General features: G+C 45.5%; 1 protein-coding gene across 1 annotated transcript in view; it reads left to right on the top strand.

Annotated features, from left to right (window-relative positions):
- Nucleotides 1-23,937, top strand: part of LOC144216093 (cilia- and flagella-associated protein 337-like) — a 115,554-nt gene extending 91,617 nt beyond the window's left edge. The window contains exons 20-29 of the mRNA XM_077745372.1: nt 1,009-1,068; nt 3,449-3,614; nt 10,346-10,441; nt 11,893-11,951; nt 12,534-12,675; nt 14,249-14,288; nt 15,092-15,177; nt 16,115-16,299; nt 18,304-18,380; nt 23,072-23,937. Coding sequence (XP_077601498.1) covers nt 1,009-1,068; nt 3,449-3,614; nt 10,346-10,441; nt 11,893-11,951; nt 12,534-12,675; nt 14,249-14,288; nt 15,092-15,177; nt 16,115-16,299; nt 18,304-18,380; nt 23,072-23,345 — 1,185 coding nt within the window. The 3' untranslated portion in view covers nt 23,346-23,937. The remainder of the gene's footprint in view (nt 1-1,008; nt 1,069-3,448; nt 3,615-10,345; nt 10,442-11,892; nt 11,952-12,533; nt 12,676-14,248; nt 14,289-15,091; nt 15,178-16,114; nt 16,300-18,303; nt 18,381-23,071) is intronic.
- Nucleotides 23,938-26,066: the final 2,129 nt, after the last annotated feature.

Below are 26,066 nucleotides of genomic sequence, written 5' to 3'. Positions count from 1 at the left end.
AAGAGTTCCAAGGGTTTTAGGAGCTGTCTGCCAGAAGTGGGGACAAAGACCAAATACCTATTTCTTATTGTGAGTCACAGTATGGCAAAGTGTTAGCTAGAAGAGCTATCAGAGGCATAGAGGGCATCCCTGGGAATCCAAAGCAGACTGTGCCTGGAACGTGGAGCTCTCCACACCTTGCCTTGTGTCCTTATCCCTCGTACGGGCTGTCATGCCGCTTCCTCCTCAGCATGCTGGGGCTTCAGCATATCTGGTATATCCTTGCCCCTAACTGAGGGTTCACCACTCTGTCAATTGTGTAGCCCATTGCTTTCTTCCTTCTTCCTCCTACCTTGTCTTTATGCTCTGGTCCCTCTGTAAGTGGAAACAGGAGATGAAATACCATCTGTAAGCTTCTGTATGGAAAAAAAACACCTTTTTTATTGCTTAGAGATAGAGAAAGGATTCAGGGACAGGGGAAGTTGAAAATGCTGACTGAAACTAAGTTTTAAATCTCTGTGACATTTTATCTCCCCTGCTTGCTATGCTGGATGGTCATGGATTTCTGAAGGTCTTTAAACATTGTAAGTTCTTTATTCATTTGAAGGTGTGCTGTATTTCACAGCCTAAGCTGTGCATCCCCAGATGATTTGAGAGATGACTACCTGAGAAGCTGTGGTGTTGAATCCATCCTTTGGTATTATAGGTTACTGAGCTGATGGCTTTTGTTTTAACGCATGCAGCGGCTATAGGTCTTATTATGAAGGCAAAGCTATGCAGACTATCCAAGGAGAGTTTGTCAGTTGACATATGATTTGTTGAAATGCAATCACCCAAACGTCAGAAGTGGATTGCTTTTTATTCCCACTAGCACTAGAGGAATTTGCTTTGACATTTCGAAAAACTACATCACTGGTGGGGTGAGGGGTAGGGTTATAAAATGTGCCAACACCTTCTCTCTGAAGTTGTGAGTGTGTTGGCAGCTCATTTACTGCTTACACAACGTCTCCTCTTTGGCTTTGCATACAGGATGCACCATGTGACTTTCATCACTTCTGGAAGCCGCAGCCACACTGGCAGGATGACCTGGTGAGCCTTGGTACACTGTCTGGCCCTCCACCCAAACTGTGGCACATGTGGAGGATATCTGTCACTCAGAGACTCACCCTGACTCTCCTGGGCCTGTCTGGGGTTGTCACAGGGCCTCAAAGGCCTTTGCTGTGGCAGGATTCATGACTCGGGTCCAGGTACAGCCAGGCATACTGAGCTCCAGGCAGCTGCTTACCCTACAGGAAGAGTGATGGCCTTGTGTTCAGAATGGGGCATGGGGCCACTGAAACCAGTCCATGCAGATTTCCATGAGCTCAGCTGGGATTCATGTAGTGCAGGAATGGCTGTCCAAGATGTGGGTGTGACTTCCCTCAAAGAAGCATCTACTTCCTGCTTCTGCTTGGCATGCAAAATTGTATGCATTTACTGTGTCATCCTTGGATGGCCAGGAAGCCTAAGAGATAACATTCCTGCCCTGTGGCTTCTTGGGGGCCCCATAGCCATGAGACTTCCTGTGATACTTATTAGCAAAATGCCCCCCCCCCAACTTTCTACAGCCTCCTATGGTTAAATGACCTCCCTCAAAACTGTCTGGATGCCAAGCCAATAAGACAAGTGCTAAGAAAGAAAAGCCACCATGCCCTATCATCTGCTACACTTACTTTATACCCCCATAAACATTCAAAAGGTATGAGTCATTAGAATACAAACTTCGTGAAGATAGACCTTGTCTGCCTTTACCATGGTATTCCCAGGACCTAGCCCAGTGTCTCGTTTATAGTAATGCCCAGTTAATTTGATTTCATTTAACTAGCATATGCCAAGTGCCTATTGTGAACCAAGTGTGCTTTGTTCACTGAAGATGAAGTTATGATCAAAAGAGTCATCTCATGATCTCTGCTTTCCCAGAGTTTGCTGATTAGTGATTATTGAATGAAAGAACAGAGTTGTGCAGACAATGCCCTGGAAATGATGGCCATTGCAAGGATGCATGTCATGCCAAGTCAGTGAAGTGTTCATTCATTCAAATATTTATTTATTCAACTATTAATTCACTCAACACATATTTTTGAGCACTCGCACAGTGTTGTGCTTAATGGATAGGCCCAGGAGATACAATGTGAATAAAATGTGATCCTTGCCCAGAATCTCATGGCCTGGTGAGGAGATAAACTATGGAAATAATAATCATGCTATGTGGCAGATAATACAATAATGTATAAGATGCTGGAGAAGTCTAGAAATGGGAACTACTAACTTTGCTCTAACATCACACAGGAGATCAAAAGATTACTAGGATTGTTCCAGGAGGCCAAGGTGAGGAAAGCAATCTAGATGATAGGAAGGGGGAAAGCATGAAAACATGAGCCAAGTCAGGAAGGATGCATGAAAGGCATGTTGTTTGGAAGGCTAGGAAAAGTTTGAGGGGCTGGAGCATTAGACACAGGAGGGAAATGAGGTTGAAAAGTCAGAGTGACAGTCATGCTAAGGCATGTCTATTACACTGTGCGGGCGGTGGGAAATCACAGGAGGAGAATCCCAGACATACATGGTCTCAAATCACAGGAGGCAGGATTTGGCAGAAAATTGTGGGAAAGAGAGAGCCACTGACCCTCTCTTTTCCAACTGTCTTATGCCACCACCTTCCCAGCCACTTTCAGGCAGAAGGGACATCTTAGATGACATGGACGGGTCCTCAAGGGACGCTCTATGGAAAGTATGTGAGGGCAAGGGAGAAATGATATCTCTACAGCAGCAGGAGAAGCTAATTCTCTTCACATGGAAACTGTATCCCGGTGAGGATGTTGAGGGACTGTGGCTGAGGGCTCTTTAAGCTCTCTGCAGCACTGCTCTCAAAAAATTCCATTTTGGATTCTCATCTTTCTTAAGGATCCATATCCAAATCCTCCTTTTGAGGAGAGTAGGTGATCTCAATGCTTAATTGCATGTGTAAGCTGCAGATGGGAGCCCTATAGGAAGCAAGTCAAGAGACAGCACACTCGGGAATTTAGACCTGAGCTGTTGGGAAGCCAAACCACCTTGGTCCAGAGCTGGTTTCCATTATCCCATTGCCATTACCATTTCAGCCCCAAACGGCTCCTTGCAAACACTCTACTTGCCAGAAGTGTGGGGAGGTCAGGGGCTGCTAGGACCATTGCTTCCCTGGGGAAGGTAATAGAGCTGACCCAAGGAGAGGCAGCACCTCTCTGGCTGAGCTGTACACAGACTCCTGCCTGGAGGGATGTCCCGATCCTTGGGGCTGGGCCATGACTTTCCAGATGAATCTTCATTGTGGGCAATCATAGGAGGAGAGACCTGCCTGCATCCTCTGTCTTAGAGATCTTAGAAGGAGAACTAGCTGGGGGTGATTGGGGATTTGCTTTCTTACCCTCTCCCTCTCCCTCTCTCTCCTTCTCAGAACCATGGGCACAAGGATGACATCCTCTGTGTGGTTCAATGTCCACCTTTTCTTCTTGCGACCTCCAGTTATGATGGGGAGGTCATCATTTGGAACGTCGTCTCAGGCCACATTTACTGCAAGCTGAACACTCCCAGCCCCTCTGATGGTGCAGAAGAAGGAAAAGGTAGGTGGGGGGGTAGGCTCCATAGCCGTTCTGCACAGGCCCCAGCAGGCTTGGACTCCTGGCTCATTGTCTAAAGGAATCTCAGTTCTGGACAGCTTGCTGGTGAGAAGCGATTAGCCTGGTTTCAGGTTTAACCTGTCAGCTGGAAATTCCCAAAGCTGTGAGGTAGCTTAAGAGTTCAGCTTGTTAGTCTGTATTCCAGGCACTCATCCATCAGAGCCTATCTCACAGCCCAGCCCACTACCTTTGGGAGCCTTTTCTCATCCACTGTCCACCTGAAGGACACTCTTCCCTGCTCAGCCTCTCGATCTTTGTTACAGTGCCAGTTTTAGCCCTCTATCTTCAATACCACTCTTTATGGGCTCCTTTTCCCAGCTATCACACCTGCCCCCCATCCTACTTCAGACATCATCTCCTGATGCGTCACTCAGTTGTGTGCCTTTAAGCTTTATGTCACCCTTGCCATTAGCCCCCTCAGGTGCCCTGAGGGTCCCATGACCTCCCACACTCCCCTACATAGGTCAGTCCTTACTACTTGTATATTTTATAGCAAAACTTTTCTCTACTCTCCCACCCCATTCTCCCTAACTTCTCTGCCCTGGTTCCATTTCTTTAAGACCCACTCTCTCTGCTAATGTGATCATGGGCCCATTCATTCATATCTTCATTCAACACATATTGATGAGCTCCTGCTATGTGCCAGGTCCAGGGCTGGATGTTGGGGCTGGTAACCACACCCCTCTTTCTCCAAGTCATGAACCATTTGGAAAACACACTGATCACACCATGGCTGACTGTGCTGGACGGAAAACAGTGGGAACCCACAGCCACCAAAGACTTCCTACCAGTCCTTGCCCTACCTCTAGAGTCCAGGCTTATCTTTCCCAAGTAGCAGTCCGCAGCCACTCATCTGCCAACAGCCAGGGGACCCACTACCTCACAACCACTGGTGATTTTGCATAAAATTGGTGAGTTCTTGCATCTCCTGAAACCCAACTAGCCAACCCTCAGAGAACCCTACACTGCAATCCCCTGCTTTAGGCATTTGATAACTTACTAGCCAAGGAAACGTTCTAATAACTTATTTGATCAGAAAATATCTTTGAACCATTCCCATGGGCATAACCCTGAGGGAAATACATAGAAAAGATGAGAGAGAGATGTGAGGCCTGATGCTGCCTTCAAGGGGACTCACAGTCTAAATTCAGAGACGAGATGTGAATGTCCAGTAAATAAAATAATGGTAAAGCAATGTAATCAGCCTCTGGACTGCTTGAGAGACATTCTGGAAGGCAGTGGCTTCCACTAAACACCATGGGAGTAAAAAGAAATTTTTACCTATAGACTTATTTTCCAGTCTATTCCTACCCCCTTTGCTATAACAAAAAAGATTCTTCTATGAAGTTCTTTTCGAGAGTGCCTAAAAGTTTTAAAAACCTTTGGGGAGAAAAAGTGATGGCATTTCCTTCTAAAAGATTATTTTTCTTTGCCATTAAAATGAAAATAAAGTCACTGGCCAAGAATGCAATGTTGACCTTTTAGCCAGCAGCTCTAATTTAAAACCCTGTTTGCAGCAGCATTTATTGCTTAAAGTTATGTGACTGTTGGCTTTGATAAACTCCTTTTCTGCTCCCAAAGTGCAAAGCCAGCCATAGTTACCAATAATTCACATTTCTACATTGCAAAAAAATGAGATGAAAGTATGTGAATGTTCCTGACCATTCCAGGAAAGAGCAGTTTTGGCTCTTCTTGAAGGTCCAAGAACCCAGTGGTCTTTTTCACATGGGATTGGCATGTGAAAAGAGGCATGGCATCACAAAGAGGTCACCATCTCTGGAAAACTGTCTGGACAATTCTTCTGAAGTCATTCTTAGTAGAGAGGGGAGCTGAGAGAGAGGCAATTGAGCAAGCAAAGCCAAATGAGCTTCAGACAAATTCTTTCTGCTGACTTTTCAACACGTTAGCTTCGTTCTTCCTTATATTGGGATTGTTACATCTTCCTTCACATCAAAGAGAAAGAATTTGAGAGTGAAAGAGACAGAGATTTCAATCAGGCTAAAATCCAAGAAAACAATGAGTTCACTGGGAGACTAAGGCTTTTTCTCTCTGCTCCTCCCCTTCCCTTTCCTCCCCTTTCCCAGTCCTCCTCCCTCCCCTCTGCCTCCCTTCCTCCTCCTTTTTTGTTTATTGTGGTAAAATACACACAGCAAAACTTACAGCTCAATGGTATTAAATACATTCACATGGCTGTGTACCCCCACCCCCACCCCTGTCCACAGACCCTTTCATCATCCCCAACTGAAACTTTGTCCCCCCTAAACACTAACTTCCTATTCTCTGCTCCTCACAGCCCTGCAACCACCATGATACTTTCTGTTTTTATGATTCTGACTACTATAAGTCCTTCATGTAAGCGGAATCATAGAGCATTTGTCTTTTCTGTGACTGGCTTCTTTCACTTAGTGTCTTGTCCTCAAGTTTCACCATGTTGTTGCATATTACAGAATTTCTTTCCTCTTTTAGGGCTGAATAATATTCCATTGTGGATGTACCACAGCCTGGTTATCCCTTTTCCCATTAGTAGCCACTTGGGTTGCTTCCGCATTTTAGCTCTTGTAAATAGTGTTGCTCTAAACATGAGTGTGCCAATATCTTTTCCTTCAAGGCCCTGCTTTTCAGTTCTTTGGTGTATATACCCAGGAGTGGAATTACTGGATTATGTGGTAGTTTTATTTTTAAGTAAAAAAAATTTTTTTAATGTTTTTTATTTATTTTTGAGAGTCAGAGAGAGACAGCGTGAACAGGGGAGGGTCAGAGAGATTGGGAGACACAGAATCCACAGGCTCCAGGCTCTGAGCTAGCTGTCAGCACAGAGCCCAATGCAGGGCTTGAACCCATGAACCGTGAGATCATGACCTGAGTCGAAGTCAGACGCTTAACTGACTGAGCCACCCAGGCGCCCCTATTTTAATTTTTGAGGAACCTCTGTACTGTTTTCCACAGTAGTTTTGTCATTCTACATTGCCACCAACAGTGCACAAGTTTCCAATTTCTCCACATTCTCACCAGCACTTGTTATTTTGTGTGTTTGTTTGTAATAGTCATTTTAATGGGCAGGAGGTGGTATCTCATTGTACCATTTCATTTGCGTTGCCCTAATGATTAGTGATGTTGAGCATCTTTCACTTGCATATCAGCCACTTGTATATCTTTATTGGAAAAACATCTGTTCAAGTCCTTTGCCCGTTTTTGAATCAGGTTGTTTGGTTTTGTTGTTGAGTTTTAGAAGCTCTCTATATAATCTGGATATGGATCCCTTATCAGATCTATAATTTGCAAATATTTTCTCTCATTCTGTAGGTTGCCTGTTTACTCTGGGTAGTGTCTTTTGTTGTACATTTTTCAAAATTTTCACAAAGTCTAAATTGTGTATTTTTAATTTTGTTTTTGTGCCTTTAGTGTGCCCAGAAATCACTGCCACATTCAATGTCATGAAATTTTTGCCCTGTGTTTTCTTCTAAGAGTATTACTCTTTTAGGTTTTACATTTAGTCCTTTAATCCATTTTGACTTAATTTTTGTATGTAGTGTTAGTGTTAGATAAGGGTCTTTATCTTTTGCATGTGGATATCCAGTTTCCCAACACCATTTGTTGAAAAGACTTTCCTTTCCCCATTGAACAGTCTGGCACCCTTGTCAAATATCATTTGACTGTAAATGTGAGGGTTCATTTTTGGGATCTTTATTCTATTCTATTCTATTCGTCTATATGTCTGTCTTTATACCAGTACCACACTGTTTTGATTACTGTAGTTTTATAGTAAATGTTAAAATAAAAAATGTGAATCCTCCTGTTTTGCTCTTTTTTTTCAAGATTAAAAAAATCTTGAATTTTTTTTTTCAAGATTTGGCCTTCTAAGTCCCTTGAAATTCCATATGAATTTTAGGACGGGTATTCTATTTCTGCAAAACACATTATTGGGATTTTGATAGAGATTGCACTGAGTCTGTAGGTCACTTTGGGTAGTATTGACACTTTAACAATATTAAGTCTGCCAATCTGTGAACATATGTATGTTTCCATTTATTTACGTCATCAATTTCTTTCAGCAATGTTTTGTCATTTTCATTGTACAAGTCTTTCACTTCCTTAGTTAGTTCTTAAGTATTTTATTCTTTTAGATTCTACTGTAAATAGAGTTGTTTTTGTAATTTCCTTTTCAGAGTGTTCCTTGTTTGTGTATAGAAATGCAACTGATTTTTGTGTGTTCACTTTGTATCCTGCTGCTGTGCTGAATTCATTTATTAGTTCTTAGATACAAGGCTTTTTCACTAGGAAAACAATATAATAATATTTTCTGATTTATAAATAATATTTGTCAATTATAATAATATAATATTTAGTAAATATAATAATTTAAATAGTATTTAGTATTCAATAATAGAGTTATAATTAATATAGCAAAATATAAATATTATATAAATAATATATTTAATCTTGTATGTATTTTCCTGAGTGGTTTTAATATTTTACCTCATTTAGTGCTCACATTAACCCTAAAAGATAGGTGCTATTGTACCCATTTTCACAGATGAGGACACTGGGGCCAGAAAGTTCAGTAACAAAGACTATGAAAGCTACCCTTTGTTGAGCATCTCTATGCTGTGAACTTGAGGTTCATTGTCCCCATTGGTCATCACTGCAAGGTCATGTAGCACAATTTGCATAGTGTTTCATTTGCTCCTGGCAAAACTCTATAAAATAGGAAGTCTTGTCTCCATATCACAGATGAAGAAGACTGAGGTTTAGAAAAGTGAAATGCCCCCTGAGGAAAGTAGGGAAGTGACATGCAGGCCATTTCTTGGGACTCTGCAGGCCCTCCGCAGGATGAATGAGGACAAAGTGAAGGGACTTTATCTTTGCTGCATCTCCCCCTCTTTTGCCTGTCCCCTTTCTTGTCCCCCCTCCCCCATGTAAATAATTCTGATAAACTGAGAGTCAGGTAACACTTAGCCTAATCACTTTAGGTATATTCCAGGCATTGGGGAGGACAACAGGGCCAAGGAGTTAGCCAGGAGCCATTCTGCCATGTAGGTGACCCTCCTTCCTGCTTCTGAGAATCCTCAGCCTCCCAAAGACAACTACAGATCTAATGCCAAGGTCATGGGCTTTGGATGCGAACACATCTGGGTTTGAATCTCAGCCCTTCTATGTGTTACTTGTGTGCCTTAAGCAATGTAATTCTTTCTAAAACACAGTCTTACCACCTGTACAATCAGAAGCATAATGTCTACTTTAGATTGTTGTGATGAGTAAGTACAGGAATGTTGAGACCATGCTTAGCTCAGTGTCTGGCACATAGAAAGCGTCCATTAAATAGATAATCTAATTGTGATTGTTTTCCGTTTGAGGGCAGGGCCTGAGTCTACCATGTCCACTGTGGTTTCCTGAGTGCACAGCCCAGTGCTGAGCTCAGAGTCAGGCCAAAATAAATATTGCTGAATGATGAACAGCCTGATGCATGGGGGTCCCCATGGTGGTGAGACAGCGCCCATTGTATTTAACTTCAGCACCAACCCCATTATTAATATAGCCCCTTATTTACATGAGATCATTTATTGCACCTTCAGTCTGGGCCACGTACCCCAATGCCCACAGACTCAAGGAGAAAAACAGAAAGAGAGCTCCTTGCCCACAACCTCAAGTAGCAACGTTCTTTGTGGCTCTCACGTTTGCATCTAAGTAAGTTTGTAGGACTTTTGTTCAACAGCAAATATTTGATTTCTACATACTAAGCACTGAGAGAGGATTTACAGATAAGTGGTTTAAAAAAGAAAAAGACGGATGGGGTTCCTGTGCCCATGGTGCTGAAAGTGTAGTGGGGGGTGTGTGTGGGGAAGACACACCACCAGGGGGAAGCAGGGAGGTGGACTTAGAAGTTATTCCAACCCTTGGCTGTACAGAGAAGCTAGGGTTTGATGCATTTTCCTAGAGAGCCCTCTGCCTAGTGCCCATGACATCTTTTGAGATTCCAGATCCAATGCTGCTTCCCCTGAGATGCTTTCTCTGACCTCCCCCTTCTCCACACACAACAAGCCCCATCCTGCATGTGCCAGCAGCATCCTGTTCATTCCTGGGAGTAGTCCCGTTGCTTCAGTGCGGCTCTCTGCTTCCCCTTCTGTCCACAGCCCTCAGCACAATGCCCAGGCTCTGCCGGAGATCTAATGGATGTCGATAAAAAAACAAATGAATGAAAGCATGGACATCTTTTTGAACCTGAGCAAAGCTTTTGACTTTTCTAAGTCTCCACTTCCTCATCTGACCATGGAACTAATAATCCAGTACCATGGGATTTCACATGGTTTTATATCTTGCTAAATGTAAAAGGTGACATAATGGTTAATTCATATTATTTCAATCCAAGAATTTCTAGGGAGTGGGGACTTCTTGAGAAGCACCTATAAAGTCCTAGGCAGAGCCTCCCAAATCCTTCTTTCTCTCCAAAAGTCCTAGGGTCCTGGGTGACGCCAGGGCCAGCTGCCTTCACACCTGACTTTAGCTGGGTTGGTTCTTAGCCAGCGAGGACATCAGCATGTCTGTGGCCCTGTGTGCACAGCCCCTGCTTCAGGCCCATGATTGGGGGTGGTGTTGGGGGCAGGGCTACAGAGGAAGGTGAGAGAAAGGGCTGTAAGCCTTATGGGGAGCACAGCCAAACTCTCCCCCGTCACCAGGTCCAGACCAGAGCGTTTCTTGCCTCGCTTTCCTGAAGACTTGGGCTGCCAAGTTTGAATCAGTGGCTGCTTCCCTAATCGCCAATGGACCCCAAGGTAAGAATGGCTTTCCACAAGGACTGTGCTGCTCTTTGCTAAGATTTGGCCACTGCAGGCCTGGATCTGGCAAGGGAGGGTCTCTAGGCATTCATTCTAGGCATTCACAACCTCTGCTGTCTCTCCCTCCAGCTGCTCTCCGTCCTTGAAGCCCAGGTTGACTAAGACCCCTACCCACCTGCTCTTGGCCCCAGTCCCGCCAGCCGGGGAGGTGATCACCCAGGGAGTGAGGGCCTGACTCCCACTTCCTCCAAATCAAGTGTCCTTGCCCCACCTGCCCACTCAGAGGCCCTCTCTCTACAAGTGAAGTGGGCCACCGAGGACATCACGTAGTCTGGTGAAATGAACACCAAGCACAGCTTGTGAGGGGAGGGCCACGAGTAACCACAGGCAGCCTGAGAGAAGAGCCTGGAGAAAAACAAAGTGTCCTGAGTGGGGATTGGCTATGCATGCATCCTGCTCGTGTTAGGAGGAAGAAGCCAGGGCTCCCTGAGAGCTTGGGGATGAGCTTCCAAATCCAGCTCTGCCACTAACGAGCTAGGCGACATTACACGAACGACATGATCCTCAGGCTTTATAGTAAAACGTAACAGTGGGCCACAGCCCTGCTCCAAAGCTCCAGGATTTTAATTAAAATTACCAGCTGAAAGCAGCCAGCCACCTGTGTTCTGGTTGCAAAGTGGAAGCTCAAGTCGTGTGCATTGATCCCGGGGTGCTTGGTCATTTGCAATCTCGTTAGGTAATAAGGGAAGCTGCCTCCTCCAGGCTGTGGACTCGCGGCCCTGGCCGCAGGGCTGCAGATGCCCTTGGCTTCTCCTCTCCACGCTCCATGCTGAGGCACCCATGGCTTCTGCTTTGCCTAATGAGAGCACAGAGCCCCCTCGCCCCTGAGAGAAGAGGAAGAAATGTCAATCTAGTAATTTAGGGAGCCCCCAAGAGGAGGCAATATGCATGGGGTCCCCACTTCACAAAGGCTTGCTGCATGAACACCACGTGTAAAACACAGTCAGGAACGGTGACTGATGGGCCAGAAAGACCCCCCCCCCCAAGAATCCCTTTGACCAGGCAAAGCCCACAGTGTGTTTAAAATAAGTACTTAAACACTTATGTGTGCACACGCGCGCACGCGCGCGCGCGCACACACACACACACACACATTATTGTTGTAGCTCTAACTTCTAGACCTTTCCTCCAAAGCCAAAGCTGGAGCTCTCCTCATCAGGAAAGGTGCCTAGAGTAGTAGAGAAAGAAAGGGCTATTGAGCCATTTGATCCACAACGCTTGAAGAGGACCCCCTTCCCTAATATTCACCAATGATTCTAACTGATGAGTTACCCAAGGGGAAAAGAAGGGACCTCTGGTATCCTGAGGCTGCAGTGCCTGTCAGGAGCCTCAGGGGTGCAGGCTAAGTGCACACCCCAGGTGATCTTCCTGCTCTCCCCTCCCCACAGGCTCTGTCACCTTCTGGAGGCTGTTCGGGGAGGCCTGTCCCATTGCAAACTTCACTCCCGTAAGTTGGACTGTTGATTGGAAATAACTTGTGTGCTTTGGGTTTGTTGTTGTTTTGTTTTGTTTTAAAGTTTATTTATTTTTGAGAGAGAGAGACACACACAGTGTGAGCAGGGGAGGGGCAGAGAGAGAGGGAGACACAGAATCTGAAGCAGACTCCAGGCTCTGAGCTGTCAGCACAGAGCTCGACGAGGGGCTTGAATTCATGAACCGTGAGTTCATGACTTGAGCCAAAGTCAGGTGCTTAACCAGCTGACCCACCCAGGTACCCTTGCTTTTTTCCTTTTTTGACATAGCCTGACAATGGAACACATGAACTCTTCTGGGCTCCACGGTTTTTAGCTTTGTTTATCTATACAGTGTATCCTATCTTGCTGAAAGATTAACAGGGGCACAGTGATGAGTTCTTACTGTGAATGGGATACAGCATTCCACTTGCCATTGTCTGACAGGTCTGCTTTATCTGCAATGGGCCCATGTGCGTCTGTGCTGGGCCGTGTGTGTGTGTGTGTGTGTGTGTGTGTGTGTGTGTGTGTGATGGACCCTGTGGGTATGTCTGTAATGCACCCTGTTTGTCTTTTAGTCTAGAGACAAAGCGCCTGTCAGCAGCATCGCAATGACAGCAGGAGATGCCTTCACCTACATGGCTGACCAGGAAGGCTTTGTGCATGTCTATGACATCAAAGAGTATGGCCTGCAGGGACCCGAGCTGCAGCCCCCCAAGAGTAGGCAATACACACTTCATGCTAAATACTATGATGAGCACAGCTTGAGTTTTAATGTAATATTCTGGTTGGGAAGGTTAAATTGTACCAGTGAGGATGAGGGGTGGGGGAGGATGTCTCTTAAAACGCTTTAAGAATGGAGTTAGAAACAAATACTTCTAGGTTGGCAAGGATACAGGAAAATGGGCACTCCCCTTGCCTAGGGGGGCAAATTGGTATATGCTATCTGAAGGGCAAGTTGACTATACATATCTAATGCTTCAAACCGGCAATCCTACTTCAAAGAAGTAATAAGACAGGTACAGAAAGATTTAGTTATCAGGTTGTGAATCAATACATTGTTCATAAGGGAGAAAGAATAATTAGAAACAACCTAGATATCCAACATAAGGAGAATTGATTCAATGCATGAGGTATAACAAATACACTAGAATATCATCTAGTCATTGAATAACAATGCTGTAGATGAAGATGTATTCACAGGAAAAATATTCGTGGTAAATTATTAAAGGAAAAAATTCAGATTGCAAAACAATATTCACACATGAGTCTTAAAAAAAGAAAGTATGAGTCTTTGTTAAAACAAAGAAATACAATGGAAGATCGGAAGTTGGAAAGACAAACACCAAATTTTTCACAAATGTTATCTCTTGGTAGATGAGGTTATAGATGTGCTTTATTTTTTATTTTTGGAAATCTGTATTCCAGAAAATCTGTTTTGTGGAAACATTGATTTGACAGTACAAAAATGTTTAAAAATTCAAAATCCTTTCATACAATTGTAAAAATGCTCAAGATTAGAAAAAAATCAGACAGCACAAAAGAATGAAAAACAGAAAGTAGTAGTTGTTACTCTGACCTTCTCTACAACCTAACCTGCCATTTCTGAATCCTGGGAACACTGTTAATGAATCTCAACTTTCTTTCAGAAAGTTTCTATGCACATGTACATAATTTTCAGGATTTGATTTTTTTTCCTTTGCATCCTTTGAACAACTTTCTGAGTAAGCATATTTAGCTCTGTTGAACATATTTTGTATGTAATATATTTAAATGGCTATGTAAAATCCCATTAGACATGTCTCTGGAAAGCCAATATAGAGGTAAATATTCACAGACTTCCATTTAGTCACCTTTTCCTGTTCCCCACAGAAGTTTAAATGCTACAGCAAGAGAAATTGGAATTTAGGAGTAAGAGCCACCTGCCTAGCCTTGGTCTTTTACTCCAAGTACTGGGAGCTTAGCACTCATGAGGTTACTTTACAAATCAGTTTTGATTACTTGTCTACTCCTGTGTGCTTTCCAAACCCTAAGCACTGAGGGAAACCATAGCATAAGCAGCTTGCATGGTACACAATTTATATGTCTTTGAACCTGACATGGTTCTTGCACATAGTAGGTGCATAACACTTAGCGGTTAATGTAGCAAAACCAATGACTGCCACACTGGCACCTCTCACTTGCTGACACTCATCCAGATCTGACCCCATCCTGTGAAACTCTTGTACAGCATCTAGCATCATGGTGATTAACTCTCTCACTGTACTCAGGTGTGTTCTTTCTTTTGGTTTAGAGGTGACCTTCTGGAGGGCCCATGTCAGTGTGGTGACATCGTGAGTACCATCCATTTTAGAGTTTGAGAATTTGTAGGGGGTAAAATACTTCCCATTGCTTTGATCAAATCAATCCTCTCAGAAGGCCTCTGAATTAGTCAAAATAGGAAAATGGTATTATAATCCTGAATCCTACTATTGGGGAAAACAAGATGTGTGTTTTGTTTGCACGGGACTGAAGGAAGTGATTAGAAGTCTTCATTTTTCTTGTAAATGGATGCTTGTCTTCCTTGATTTGGTCTGGTATTTTCCTTTAAGTTTAGAAACTCAGTAAATTTCATCTTTTTATAACTCTAAAAATTTTAATTTAATTTTTTTATTTGAGAGAGAGAGCACAGGCAGAGCCTGATGTGGGGTTTGATCCCATGACCCTGGGCTCATGACTTGAGCTGAAATCAAGAGTCAGACACTCAACCTACTGAGCCACCCACGTGCAGGTGCCCCCCCCCCCGTTTTTGTTTTTGTTTTGTTTTGTTTTTACTGAATTGAAAGGAGTCATTGCTAAGGGCACAACTTGAACTCTGGTGGGGCTGTTCTTTACAATATCTTGATCTTCCCCCCAGACCCATGATCCATAAGATGATTTTCAGTGTACCTTGTTTGATATCTTGGAATTGGAGCTGGAGAATTTTGGAGGGTGTGATGTGGTAGGAGGTAGGGAGAGAATGGTACCAAGAATTCAATTTGTTGACCTGCCTTCTACATTCCAACTGTAAGTAATGGAGCATTGACATATCGATCCCATGTCCCTTTCATGCTGGAACAGCCTTGGAGCATCTCTCCTCCTTTTTTTTCCTCATTAGTTTGGAGCTGATAGAAGAACAGTTTCTGCTGTCATCCTCCCTTGACTGTACCATGCGCCTATGGAGCAGAGATGGGGAGTACATAGGTATGGAATGTTCCACCTGGCTTCCTCCTCAGTCCTAGTTCAGGGCTTCATAAATTCTCTAGCACCAAGTGTATTAGTCAGCTCAAGCTGCCTAACAAATACCATTGGCTGGGCAACTGAAACAATAGTCATTTCTTTCCCACCTCAGGATGGTTCTGGAGACTGGAAGTCTGAGATCAGGGTGCTGGCATGGTCGGGTTCTGGAGAGAGCTCTCTTCCTGGCTTGCAGAGGGCCATCTTCTTGTATCCTCACATGGCAGAGAGATTGCTCTGGTATCTCTTCTTACCAGATCCCTGTCAGATCAGGGTCCTACCCTCATGACCTCATTTTAACCTTAATCACTCCCATAAAGGCTTTATCTCCAAATATAGTCACAATTGGGGGTTAGAGCTTTAACATGTGAGTTTTGCAGGAAAGAAAATGTATACCTTAAAGTCAGCCTCCTTTCACAAAAAATTGGGAGAATCAAAGACATTTAAACTTAGATAACTCAGCTAGACTGAATGCAGTGAGTTTGATAAAGAACTGTGTTATCATAGAGTCATGTCTTGATAGGAACAATTCAAGACATAGGGAAAGGGCTAAAGTAGTGACATTCACCTGACTCACTGCATTGAGAGACTCTATCTCTATTTCAGCAGGTCAGCTTGTCTCCTTATCTCATGTTCCTTGAAGCAAGTGCTGAAACCATTTGGAATCTATCCTGTACATCCCTGGTATATTACTGAGTAGCTTACGCACCCAGGTGATGCATTCTGTAGGAGATATTCCAGGCTCTAGTCTCCAGAGCCAACTGCCCTGGAGTTGTTTCTTATGGAACCACAAAAGCAGAACTGAATTTCACTAGGTTGACCTAACAACCTTAGCAGTAAGCTTTGCTCTTATTGGAAGACAGGTTAGCTCCAGTACTCTGCTCATGTGTCTCTATTCCTCCAGGAACCTTTGGGCAGGACAGCCCCTGGGATATTTTCACTCCTGCCTCCTGGAGCCACCCTCGAGTGCCTTGTGAAATTTTGACTGATCCCCAGAGCATGCCTGCTCACCCTGTGCTGGATGGGGATGTTGCTGCTCTGCGCACTGGAAAGGAGGAGCAAGACAACGCAGTGGAAGAAAAGGCTAAGGTTGGTCCTGGCCCATCCAATTCACCTGTATTTTCATACAGGTGAAAATTTTCACCTGTTTTCAGATTTCGTGGCTTCCAGGCAGATCAGTATGGAGATAATCTGCAGCCTGAAAGAGTGAAGGGATGACCCAGAGAACAAGTAAACATGGAGATTAAAACTGTCCTGAGATTGTGCTACAGACTAGAGCCAGGGTAGAGGGTTGTGGGTCCATCTGTGGGTATGATTGCAGCTCATCACTCCAGTGTCACTTGACTTTGTCCTCCTCTTGACTGATAAAAAGACAATTATTCATGGCCTTGGGATGTAAGGAGACTCGGGATCATGCTCAGCCCAGCTGTCACATCTGAGAAGGAGAGACATTGCAGATTCAGCCCACAGCACATACTCTCTATTAAGAAATACACAAAAGCTTGGCTTCTGAAGGAAAGGAAGAAATGAATGGGTTAGTGCCCCAGTGTATAAAAGTCAAAACTGGAGCAGGGGATTTTAAGCAGGCCCTGGTAGATGTAGCCTTGATTTAGAGCTTAGTGAAATATATGGATTTCCAAGAAATGCTTGCCCTTTAATAAATTGAAAAGAAGGTCATTTCATGAGCTATTGCTCACTGGTTATGTTACAACTCAAAGCAGAACACCTGCTCTGCCAGCAAAATGATGTGTCTCAGGCTTTTCCTTGGCAGCCTCCTAGAATACTGATCACACAGGATGACCTCGCCACTGACTTTTGTGTAGAGCCCCAAACATGTTCAAAATAGGAAATAAAGGGACTGGGCCAGCATAGATCAAGAAAACCTTCTGTCTTGTCAGAGGCCTCTCACATTTCCATGATCCTATTCTCATAAGCATTCCCAAGGTTATAAAGAGGTGTGGGTGGTGGCTCTCAGGAGATCAGAATGTGTCTACCCAGCACTATCGACCTACTTGGAAATACAATAATTTCAGTGTGCTTTTGATATAGAGCAAATAAACGACTTCATTAATTTTGATAGGCCTGCCATTTGGAAACAGAAGCACAGAGGGAGGTGGGAAGAGAGGAAGACGAGAGGAAGGGGAAAGTGCTGACAAGCACAGAAGCCAGGGGAGTGTGTGGCTGGAAGGCAGTCTGAGAGAGAAATCCCTCTGCAAGTGTAATGTAGGAACTGGAAGGAAGTAGCTGAGGGAGGGCAAGGCAGGAAGAAGGAGGAGGAGAGGAGGAAAAGGAAGAGGCAGGGAGGGGAGGAGGCAACTCAGTTCCACCAATTGAAATAGATAATTGACATGATGTGGGTTCTCTTAAGGTGAAAGAGAGTGGGCACTGGGTTCCAGGATGGACCTTGGTCTTGCGTAGATAAACCATTGGTGCTTCTTTGTTTCTTATTCTGTCCAATTTGACTGCTGGTACCTTAGGAAACAGTCCATAAATTCTTTCCAAGAGAAATACACAGGGAAAAAGAAAAGAGCCTGAGCCCTTACATAGTGTATTTGGGCCAGTCGATGGGAATCCAAACCATGAAATTGCAGAATAAAGTGTGTGCCACACTGTTGATGAGGTAGCGTTGCCTGAGTTCCGCTGTTAAGTTCACCTTCCTTAGCTGTGTGACCTCTAGCCATCACTTCCGTTAATCTGTGAAATGAGAGGTGGGATGAGCTGATCTGTGAGTTTTGTTCCAGCTCTAAAAATGTTATGTTTCTCTGAATGTCTCTTTTGCAAAATCGAATGTGTTGATTGGATTCTGGGTGTCGGTAGAGATCCTTCCAGAATACCAGCATATCAAACATAACCACAACTGAAACAAGTTGACAGAATGCAGAAAATCATTCACCTGGAAAATATCACATTGGAGTTGGTGGTTTCAAAATTGAGTAAAAGCTCAGGGGAAAACACTCTTGTTTTCTAATGGACTCAGCCAACCTGGGTCTTGTTCCAACATGGAAAATGCGTGTAACTGAAAAGCTATCCCTGTTTCCTGTCACCAGTGTGATCATGGGTTCCTATTCCCCTAAATGTTCCTTCTTCTTCCAGCCTGAAAATACCCCTAACCCTCGCTCTCCAGAAGACTCGATCCTTGAAGTTGAAATGAAAGAAGACATAAATAAATGGTATGCATTTTGCAAAGGCTGGTGAGCCTAACAGGAACAGCTAGGTCGAAGCGAGGGCCCAGCTGAAGTAAGGCAGCCTTTCCTGGCTGAGGCATCCCAGGCTACTCTGTCATCACCATGAGTCACTTGTCCCTAAGCCCCCCGGCCTGTGTGTATAATGAGGTCACCATTCAAATCTCACCAGTTTAACATCTCACCTGCATGACTGGACACTCTGCACCCTGGTTTTGTCTAACCATCCCATGCAGTCAAGTGCCACTCTCTTGTGTTCTTTACCTCGAGCTCCATGGCTGATGTTGCTGCCCTCAAGGCTGCATATGACAGGACATCTCTCTGTTCACCTGCAGCCACTCTGACCTCCTGAGGGTGTGGGGTGTGGGGTGAGCACTGGGGCTCCTAAAGCTCAAATAACATGGGGTACCAGAAAGGCCCTGTGTGCCCTTCAATCTCCCCCACACTGGGATCTGGTTGGGTTCTACAGATAAGTAAGGCAAATGAAAGCTTCTCTCCAGTTCTGTGAGGCGTTTTCTTCCCCAGGTGCCAAGCCAACTTTCTTGGGTCCTAGTCACCAAAAGGCCTGAAAGCAGCCCCATAAGTGTTTACCCTCCATCATGGGTTTTAGATCTAGGCCATGAGGCTGTGTGAGTGATGACACCATCCTGACTTACCCAGTTCCTTGGTACAGTGGCTCTAGGTCATCAGGAGTCCAGGCCCCTTCTTCATACTTCTACCCACTATCTTAGCTCTGGTTTCTGTCTTCTCTATAACCTTATAGCGGCCAGCGCCTCCCACCTTCCAGATAGTGTAAAGAAGCAGAGGTATGGAGAACAGAAGTCCAGGACAAAAGGAAGGTGCCTCCCAGCCAGATCAGCAACTGTTATGGACTTTTCCAGGAGGCCCCACACACTTCTGCTTACATCAGTGCCATTCTTTATTCACCTTCACAGACCCTGCTTGGGTTTTAGTTTCCTATCCTTGGAGTACTAGTCTGCTCAGGCTGCTGTAATAAAATATAAGACTGGGTGGCTTAAGCCACAGACATTTATTCTTGTAGCTCTGGAGGGTGGAAGTCCTAGATCAAGGTTATGGACAATTCAGTTCCAGGTGAGGGCCTTCTTCCTGGCTTGCAGGTGCTGCCTTCTCACCGTGTCTTCATGGGACGAAACAAGAACACTCTCTCTTCCTTTTCTTTTTTTTTAATGTTTATTTAATTTTGAAAGAGAGACAGAGACAGAGTCAGAGCACAAATGGGGGAGAGGAGAGAGAGAAGGATACACAGATTCCAAAGTAGGCTCCAGGCTCTGAGCTGTCAGCACAGAACCTGATGTGGGGCTCGAACTCATGAACCTCAAGATCATGACCTGAGCCAAAGTCAGAAGCTCAATTGACTGAGCCACCCAGGGTGCCCCTCTCTTACTCTTCTTATAAAGACACCAAGTCTATGACATCATAAACCCTAATTACCTCCCAAAGACCCCATCTTCAAATACCATCACACCAAGGATTAGGGCTCCAACATCTGAGTTTTGAGGGATAGCTTGCAGTCCATCACAAGAGACTGCCATGGGTGTGAGGTGGAGCAAGTCTTCCAAAGAGCACAAACAAGCTTCAGGAAGCAGTTGCAGTAAAATGCCGCCAACACTCACTCAGCCCACTCCAAGTAGGGCATTGTGAAAGTTGGCTCTGAGCACAGCACTGATTCTCCACCTCCTTCTGCTGAACGGCCTCAAGAATGGAACATAAATGGGGTGCTGTGAACAGTGAAGAAAAGAGCCTAGAATGGGGCTGCCTAGAGGGTCTCAACAAGGAAGGCAACCAGGGAAAATACTCTCATCCTACTGGATCCACACCTGTCGTTGCTGGGCTACTTAAAAATAGATGTTTTTTAAGGCATGGAACCAACATACATATAGTAAATGTTTTATTTCAACTTGCAACAGTAAAATGTACATCCATTCCCGAATCTTCGGGTGTTGGACCAAGGCTCTTTCTTCAACTAAGCAATGAGTTCAGCATAGTCTTCCATAAATTCATTGTATATGACTTTCAGTTTTTGCCTTTTTTAAAAGTAGAGAGGGGGGGCCCGGGTGGCTTAGTCGGTTAAGCGTCCGACTTTCGCTCAGGTCATGATCTCGCGGTTCGTGGGTTTGAGCCCCGTGTCGGGCTCTGTGCTGACTGCCAGCTCAGAGCCCTGGAGCCTGTTTCAGAGTCTGTGACTCTCTCTCTCTCTGACCCTCCCCTGCTCATGCTGTCTCTCTCTCTCTCTCTCTCCTAGAAATAAATAAAACATTAAAAAAAAATTTGAAGTAGAGCAAGAACCTGAAGTTATTTGCAAAACAATATGACCACAATGGCCTCCTAGACAGAATTTTCCCCCAGGCTTTAAAAGTTGTCCCATCCATCCTCAGTTCAATATCCTCACCCTTCATCTAGTCTTTCCGAAGAATTCATCTCAGTTTTTACAAGGTTTTTTGGCATAATTTCATCAATTTTCATTCCATTGAAATAAATGTGTAATCACAGTAAAATGTACCATGGCTTAAACCAGTTTGGGAACAAACACAGCAGGTCCTTGTTAAGGGTACAACTCAGCCCTCAACCATTGACAGCAGACGTGCCATCTACCAGATGTGACCGTTGGAGGCTGTGGGCATCTGGAAGGATATTTACAGAGTCGGTCAGTCAATCCATCAGTTCAGTTAGGAGGGAGTCTGTCACATGTGAGCCCTTGAGCAGCAAGGATTCCCCTACAAATCAAACTGATGCTTCCTCTGGACAACTTGGCTATAGCATCAAGGACAAGAAGGAGAGAACATGGGTGGCAAAGAGGTGGGAGAAGACCCTGTCATGGGCCTTACCCATGTTGGTTTTACAGATACCTCACCTACATTCTCTCAGTGGGGCTCAGCTTTCTCCAACAGCACACACTTTGTTCAACACCAAACAATGTTGACAATCTTCCACCCGGGGCCACCTCTGACATTTAGTTGGGAATCAGTAAATTATTTTGTTTGGTTCTCACAACATCAGAGAGATGTGCTGTATAGTATCCACACTTACAGATAGGGAAACTGTGGTTTAGGAGTTTTTCCAAAGTCAAACCAGTGTTCAGTGGTAAGGCAGACACATGGTGCCACTGCTCAGAGTGGGGCTTGGGTGTGAGCATAGAAAGGAAGGTGCAGTTTCAAAATGCTCCAGACACGACATAGAAGCTTTGGCAATGGGCAGATTATCGTGGGATCAAGCATCCTCCTACAAATGCGGGCCCGAGTGATGGCACTAGTGTTAACTTGGTGAAGCACACATTGGCTGGAGTTAACTTATACGGAAAGGGGTGGCCAAGTGGTCAAGAGGAGATGCCTCCCAGGCTGTGTAGGGTGAAGTGAGGCTGGGAGAGGCAGACTGGGAAATCCTCTCCAGAGACACAGCACCAGGGAGGCTACTGGATGACTCAGTGGCTGTGCATGGAGCAGAGAGGGAATGGGTACCTTTGGGCTCTCAGAGACGTGGAGGGGGTATTGATGGAAGCCATGGAATCCAGTAAATGGACGGAGAATAGCACCACAGATACAAACGGTGCTCCAGCAAAGGGTAGGTGAGTGTATCCCCTGTCCCTGATAGGTCAAGAACATTCAGCCTTGGTCTCGAGATTTTTACTGAAAATTGTCAGTGGATACTTCCAGCGAGTTTGTTCACACATTCATGCTTCACGATTTGTTGAGCACTGCTCTGTGTGGGACACAGTGGGAATAGAAAGGAGTCTGTGACCCAAAGGAGTCCACACTCAGGGAAGCAGAGGGTGGTCTCCAGTCTTTACCCCTTGACTACCTCCCTGACAAAGCATTGTGGGAACATCAGTGTGGGGGCCCAAGTAGGCAAGGGCTTCCTGGAGGAAAGGCATTCATACCCAGGCCTGAAAGTTGAATAGGATTTAGCCAATTGAAAGGGAACTTTTAGAAAAGGAAGAGCTGCTACAGCATGGATGTACCTCGAGGACATTAAGGTGAGTGAAATCAGCCAGACACTGTACAACTACACTTACATGAGGGACTGAGAGGAGTCAGATTCACAAAGACAGAGAGTCAGATGGTGGTTGCCAGGGGCTGGGGGAAGAGGGGGGAGTAGAGAGTTGTCTAATGGGGATAGGGTTTCCATTTTATAAGATGCAAGAGTTCCAGACATGGGTGGTGGTGGATGGGCTTAGTGCCACCAAACTGTCCTGCAGTTAACAGTAGCTAAGATGGTCAGTTGTGTGTCATGTGTATCTTACCACAATTAGAAGTGAAAGGCAGGGTGGAGGGAGGAAGGGGGAGAGAGAGAGAGAGAGAGAGAGAGAGGAGCATGAGGCAAAGACCAAGGCAAGAGAAAAAGGTGGAGGAGTTCTGGGAAGTGTGAGAGGCTCCAGGTGCTGGCGCGGTCTGGGGGCAGGTGACAGTGGCAAGGACTTGACCATGAAAGGAGGGATTCTGAGGAGCAGAAGTAGAAGGCTTCCCAAAGTGTTTCAAATAAACAAGAGAGAGAAGAGCTGGTGCTAGAGGGTCAGGTAGAAGGGATCAGCGTGCACGTGTTTGTGCTAACGGAAGTGGTGCTCTGATGGGAAGGACCGCTGTGCTGAGCTGGGGGCTTACGGTTAAGCAGGAGGCAGCAGGCGCCCAAGGAATCCACACGCTCATCTGGTCCTTTCCCTGCAGGCTGCCACTGGGGCGGAATCAGCCTGAGCTGGGGTGGCCCAGCATCTACCAGAGTCTCCGGTGCCACCAGGTCGCCTGCGTGTCAGCTGTCGGGGAGAAGCCAGACTTGTCTATTATCAGCTCGGATTTGTTTAATTTAAATTTTCCTGCACAGGAAAAAGAAGGAAGCAAAGTTGCCCAGGAGTCCCGATCACATAGCAGCTTCCATGTCTGGGCTCTGGAGAGGCTACTTTCTTGGCAAATTCTTCCCCAGTTAATCCAGATGACTGAGTGAGAGTAAGCTTTGCCCCACGGGGACAAAAAAGAACAAAACAAGAAATGCTGTCTGCCAACGTGGGCTTCCTCCCAAAACCATTAGAGCTTGAATGGAAGCTAACGAGTCAGATTCAAGGCTTTTCTTCCTTGGAAACCATGATTTCACTGAGTGCAGACAGCACAGAGCCGATGGGCTGCAGCTCCATCACACCCCAGGTTTCCCCGACAACCACTGACCTGCAGCGGGGATGGGACGGTGGAGAGGAAAGGGGCTCTGCTGGTAAAAAGTAACTGACAATTTTGAAAGTTTGATTTGTGCCAGGCAAGCCTGTTAAGAGCTTGAATGTTTTATCTTCTTTATTCCTAATAATACCCCCATGGAGAGATACTGTTATGATCCCATTTCACCAACAAGGAAACTGAGGCTTTGAGAGTTTAAATGACTGGTTGATGGTTATCAGTTAAGTAAATGGCACAAGAAAATTCTCAGAGCCCACAAGTTCTAACCACCAACAATGCAGACTCTCAGAGTAGAGAAAAGCAAACTCCAGGAATAAAATCAGAAGGCCAATTGCCTGCTCCTTTCCAAGTGTGGTTCTAGAGCAGCTATTTGAAAGCTCTCAGCCCCCTCAGAGATCCCAACAGTGGTAGAGAAAGAATAATGACACAGTTTCCAGTTACATAGCACTTGCTATACCGATCTCTTCATGGGCATCATTTAACCTTGAACCAGCCTGGGGAAGGTGCAACCCTCCTTGACAGGTAAGGAAACTGGTCCTCAGAGAGATTGCAGTTTTCTTTTGCACAAAGTCACCCAAGCCAAACTATCCCAACTTCAAACCTTAGTTTGGCCCCAGTCACTGGGCTATAAATCTCCACACTTAATCCAAAGCCATCATTTTCCTAATGAGGACAGTAAGGTACAGTGTCCATGACTGCGAACACAAGAAGTCTCTTGACCCTCCAGTCCAGTACTTGCCAGTACTACTCACCTCCTCTTTGGGCAGCCCATGACCTTCTTCTCATAGGGGCAAGAAGGGTACTGTACTGGCCATGCCCCTCCCCATAGGGCAAGGAGTCTGCAGGGCAAAGGAGAAATGTCCCATTTCTGGACCATGCTGCAGGTCCTGGGACCTGGAGATCTCATGCCCAGATGGCCCTGAGTCCGTGTCCAGGGCCATGAATGCAGTGTCCTTGGGGGTCCATCCATCTGTGGAGAGACCACACATTCCCTACCCAGCAAGAGGCTAAGGGGTGGGCATTTGCTGGGGTGCAGACACACATTGGATGTGCTGGCTGGGGGTGCCATCTTTCCCCTCATGGTGCAGGAGGAAGCTAAGGGTGGAGGGAGAAAGACGGAGCCAGGGGCTTCTCTTCCTGCATTGCCACATCACCAGGGAGCTACACAGACTCCAAAAATTCTACGTCCGTACGGGCCTTCCAGGGCCTCACATGTGGCCAGAGTGGGAGGATGGAACACTTGCTGTCTATTGAACATTTTATTGAAAATTTTGTTAACTTTATATTTAACTTGTCAAGACCCAGCCTCCATCTGTACTCTTGCCCTGGACTCCCAATTAGAGGTGAGCCTGCACCTGTGTCTCTTTCACATCTCCAACGCCCAGACCTCAAGGCCCCTGTGGCCTCCTTCCCGATTCCACGCTGGCCAAGAATGTTGGATCCTCACTGGGCACGTTTTAGGAGCCCCATCCCATCCCCCACCATGACTGGCATTCCACACGTGTCTGTGGAATTTCTAGCCGCTCCCAGGCAGAGGCTGCTCTCTCCAGTTAAGTTGCATGATTGTTCCCTGGGATTTTTCTGACCACCCACACAGGAACTCAGACCTCAGTACCTCCAGCTGGTGCCGGTGGAGAACCCCCACATCAGTGAAGACTCCTGGATACCTGTTAGGTAATCCAAGCATAGGCAAAAGGAGAAATGTATTGGTTTGTAGAACAATGGGAAACATTACGACCAAGAACTTAAAAACCCCATCAGAACTGACATTCCATCCTTGTCCCTGTTATATTGTCTGTTCTCTCTCTCTGCAGACCCCTTTCCCCACCCTGTTTTATGTAAACCCTTAAACACTGGATCTCTCCCCATTTTAATCAAGTACTTATGTTTCGGGAAACATGGCCACAATAGTCTCTGGGTTTAATTTGTAGCCTTAACTCCACAGAGAGACTGACTTCAAGTTCTCCTGGGTTCGAAGTCTCACATCCCTAGCAAAGAGACGTGCTGACCTATCTTGAGTCAGCACTTACCTTGGCTCAAACCAAGTGAGAGCTGGAGACTGGTTCCTTTACAAATGGCTGGTCTCATAGAGCCACAGTGATGCCAAGGACTGTCCCCCAGAGAAGAGGAGGGTGCTGAGGACACAAACAATCCTCTCTATGTCTCTAAAAGCTAGACAATTGATTCCCGCTGCCTCATACTAGCAAACTATGCCTAGCTGTCTGCCTTTCTCCCAACCTCCCTCCCTCCCTCCCTCCCTCCTTCCTTCCTTCCCTTCTTCTCGACATGCTTTTAAATCCCAAGTTTTCTCCTTCCTACCGAATCCAGGCTCCAGAGGCACAGAGAGGACCCACTCTCAGCTCTGTCACCAGTTGCAGATGGGCCAGACCATATTACTACTTTATCCCTTAAGCGTTAATATCCTCAGCTGCTACAAAGGGCAGGGGGAACAGTTTGCCCCCCTCCCCCACAGCTTTGGCCTTCTGTGTCTGGATCTTTG

Source organism: Crocuta crocuta, unplaced genomic scaffold (assembly GCF_008692635.1).
Source record: "Crocuta crocuta isolate KB4526 unplaced genomic scaffold, BGI_CrCroc_1.0 scaffold258, whole genome shotgun sequence".
Classification (NCBI taxonomy): Eukaryota; Metazoa; Chordata; class Mammalia; order Carnivora; family Hyaenidae; genus Crocuta; species Crocuta crocuta.
Note: the sequence above shows the minus strand (reverse complement) of the source record. Positions and strands in the feature narration are given on the sequence as shown.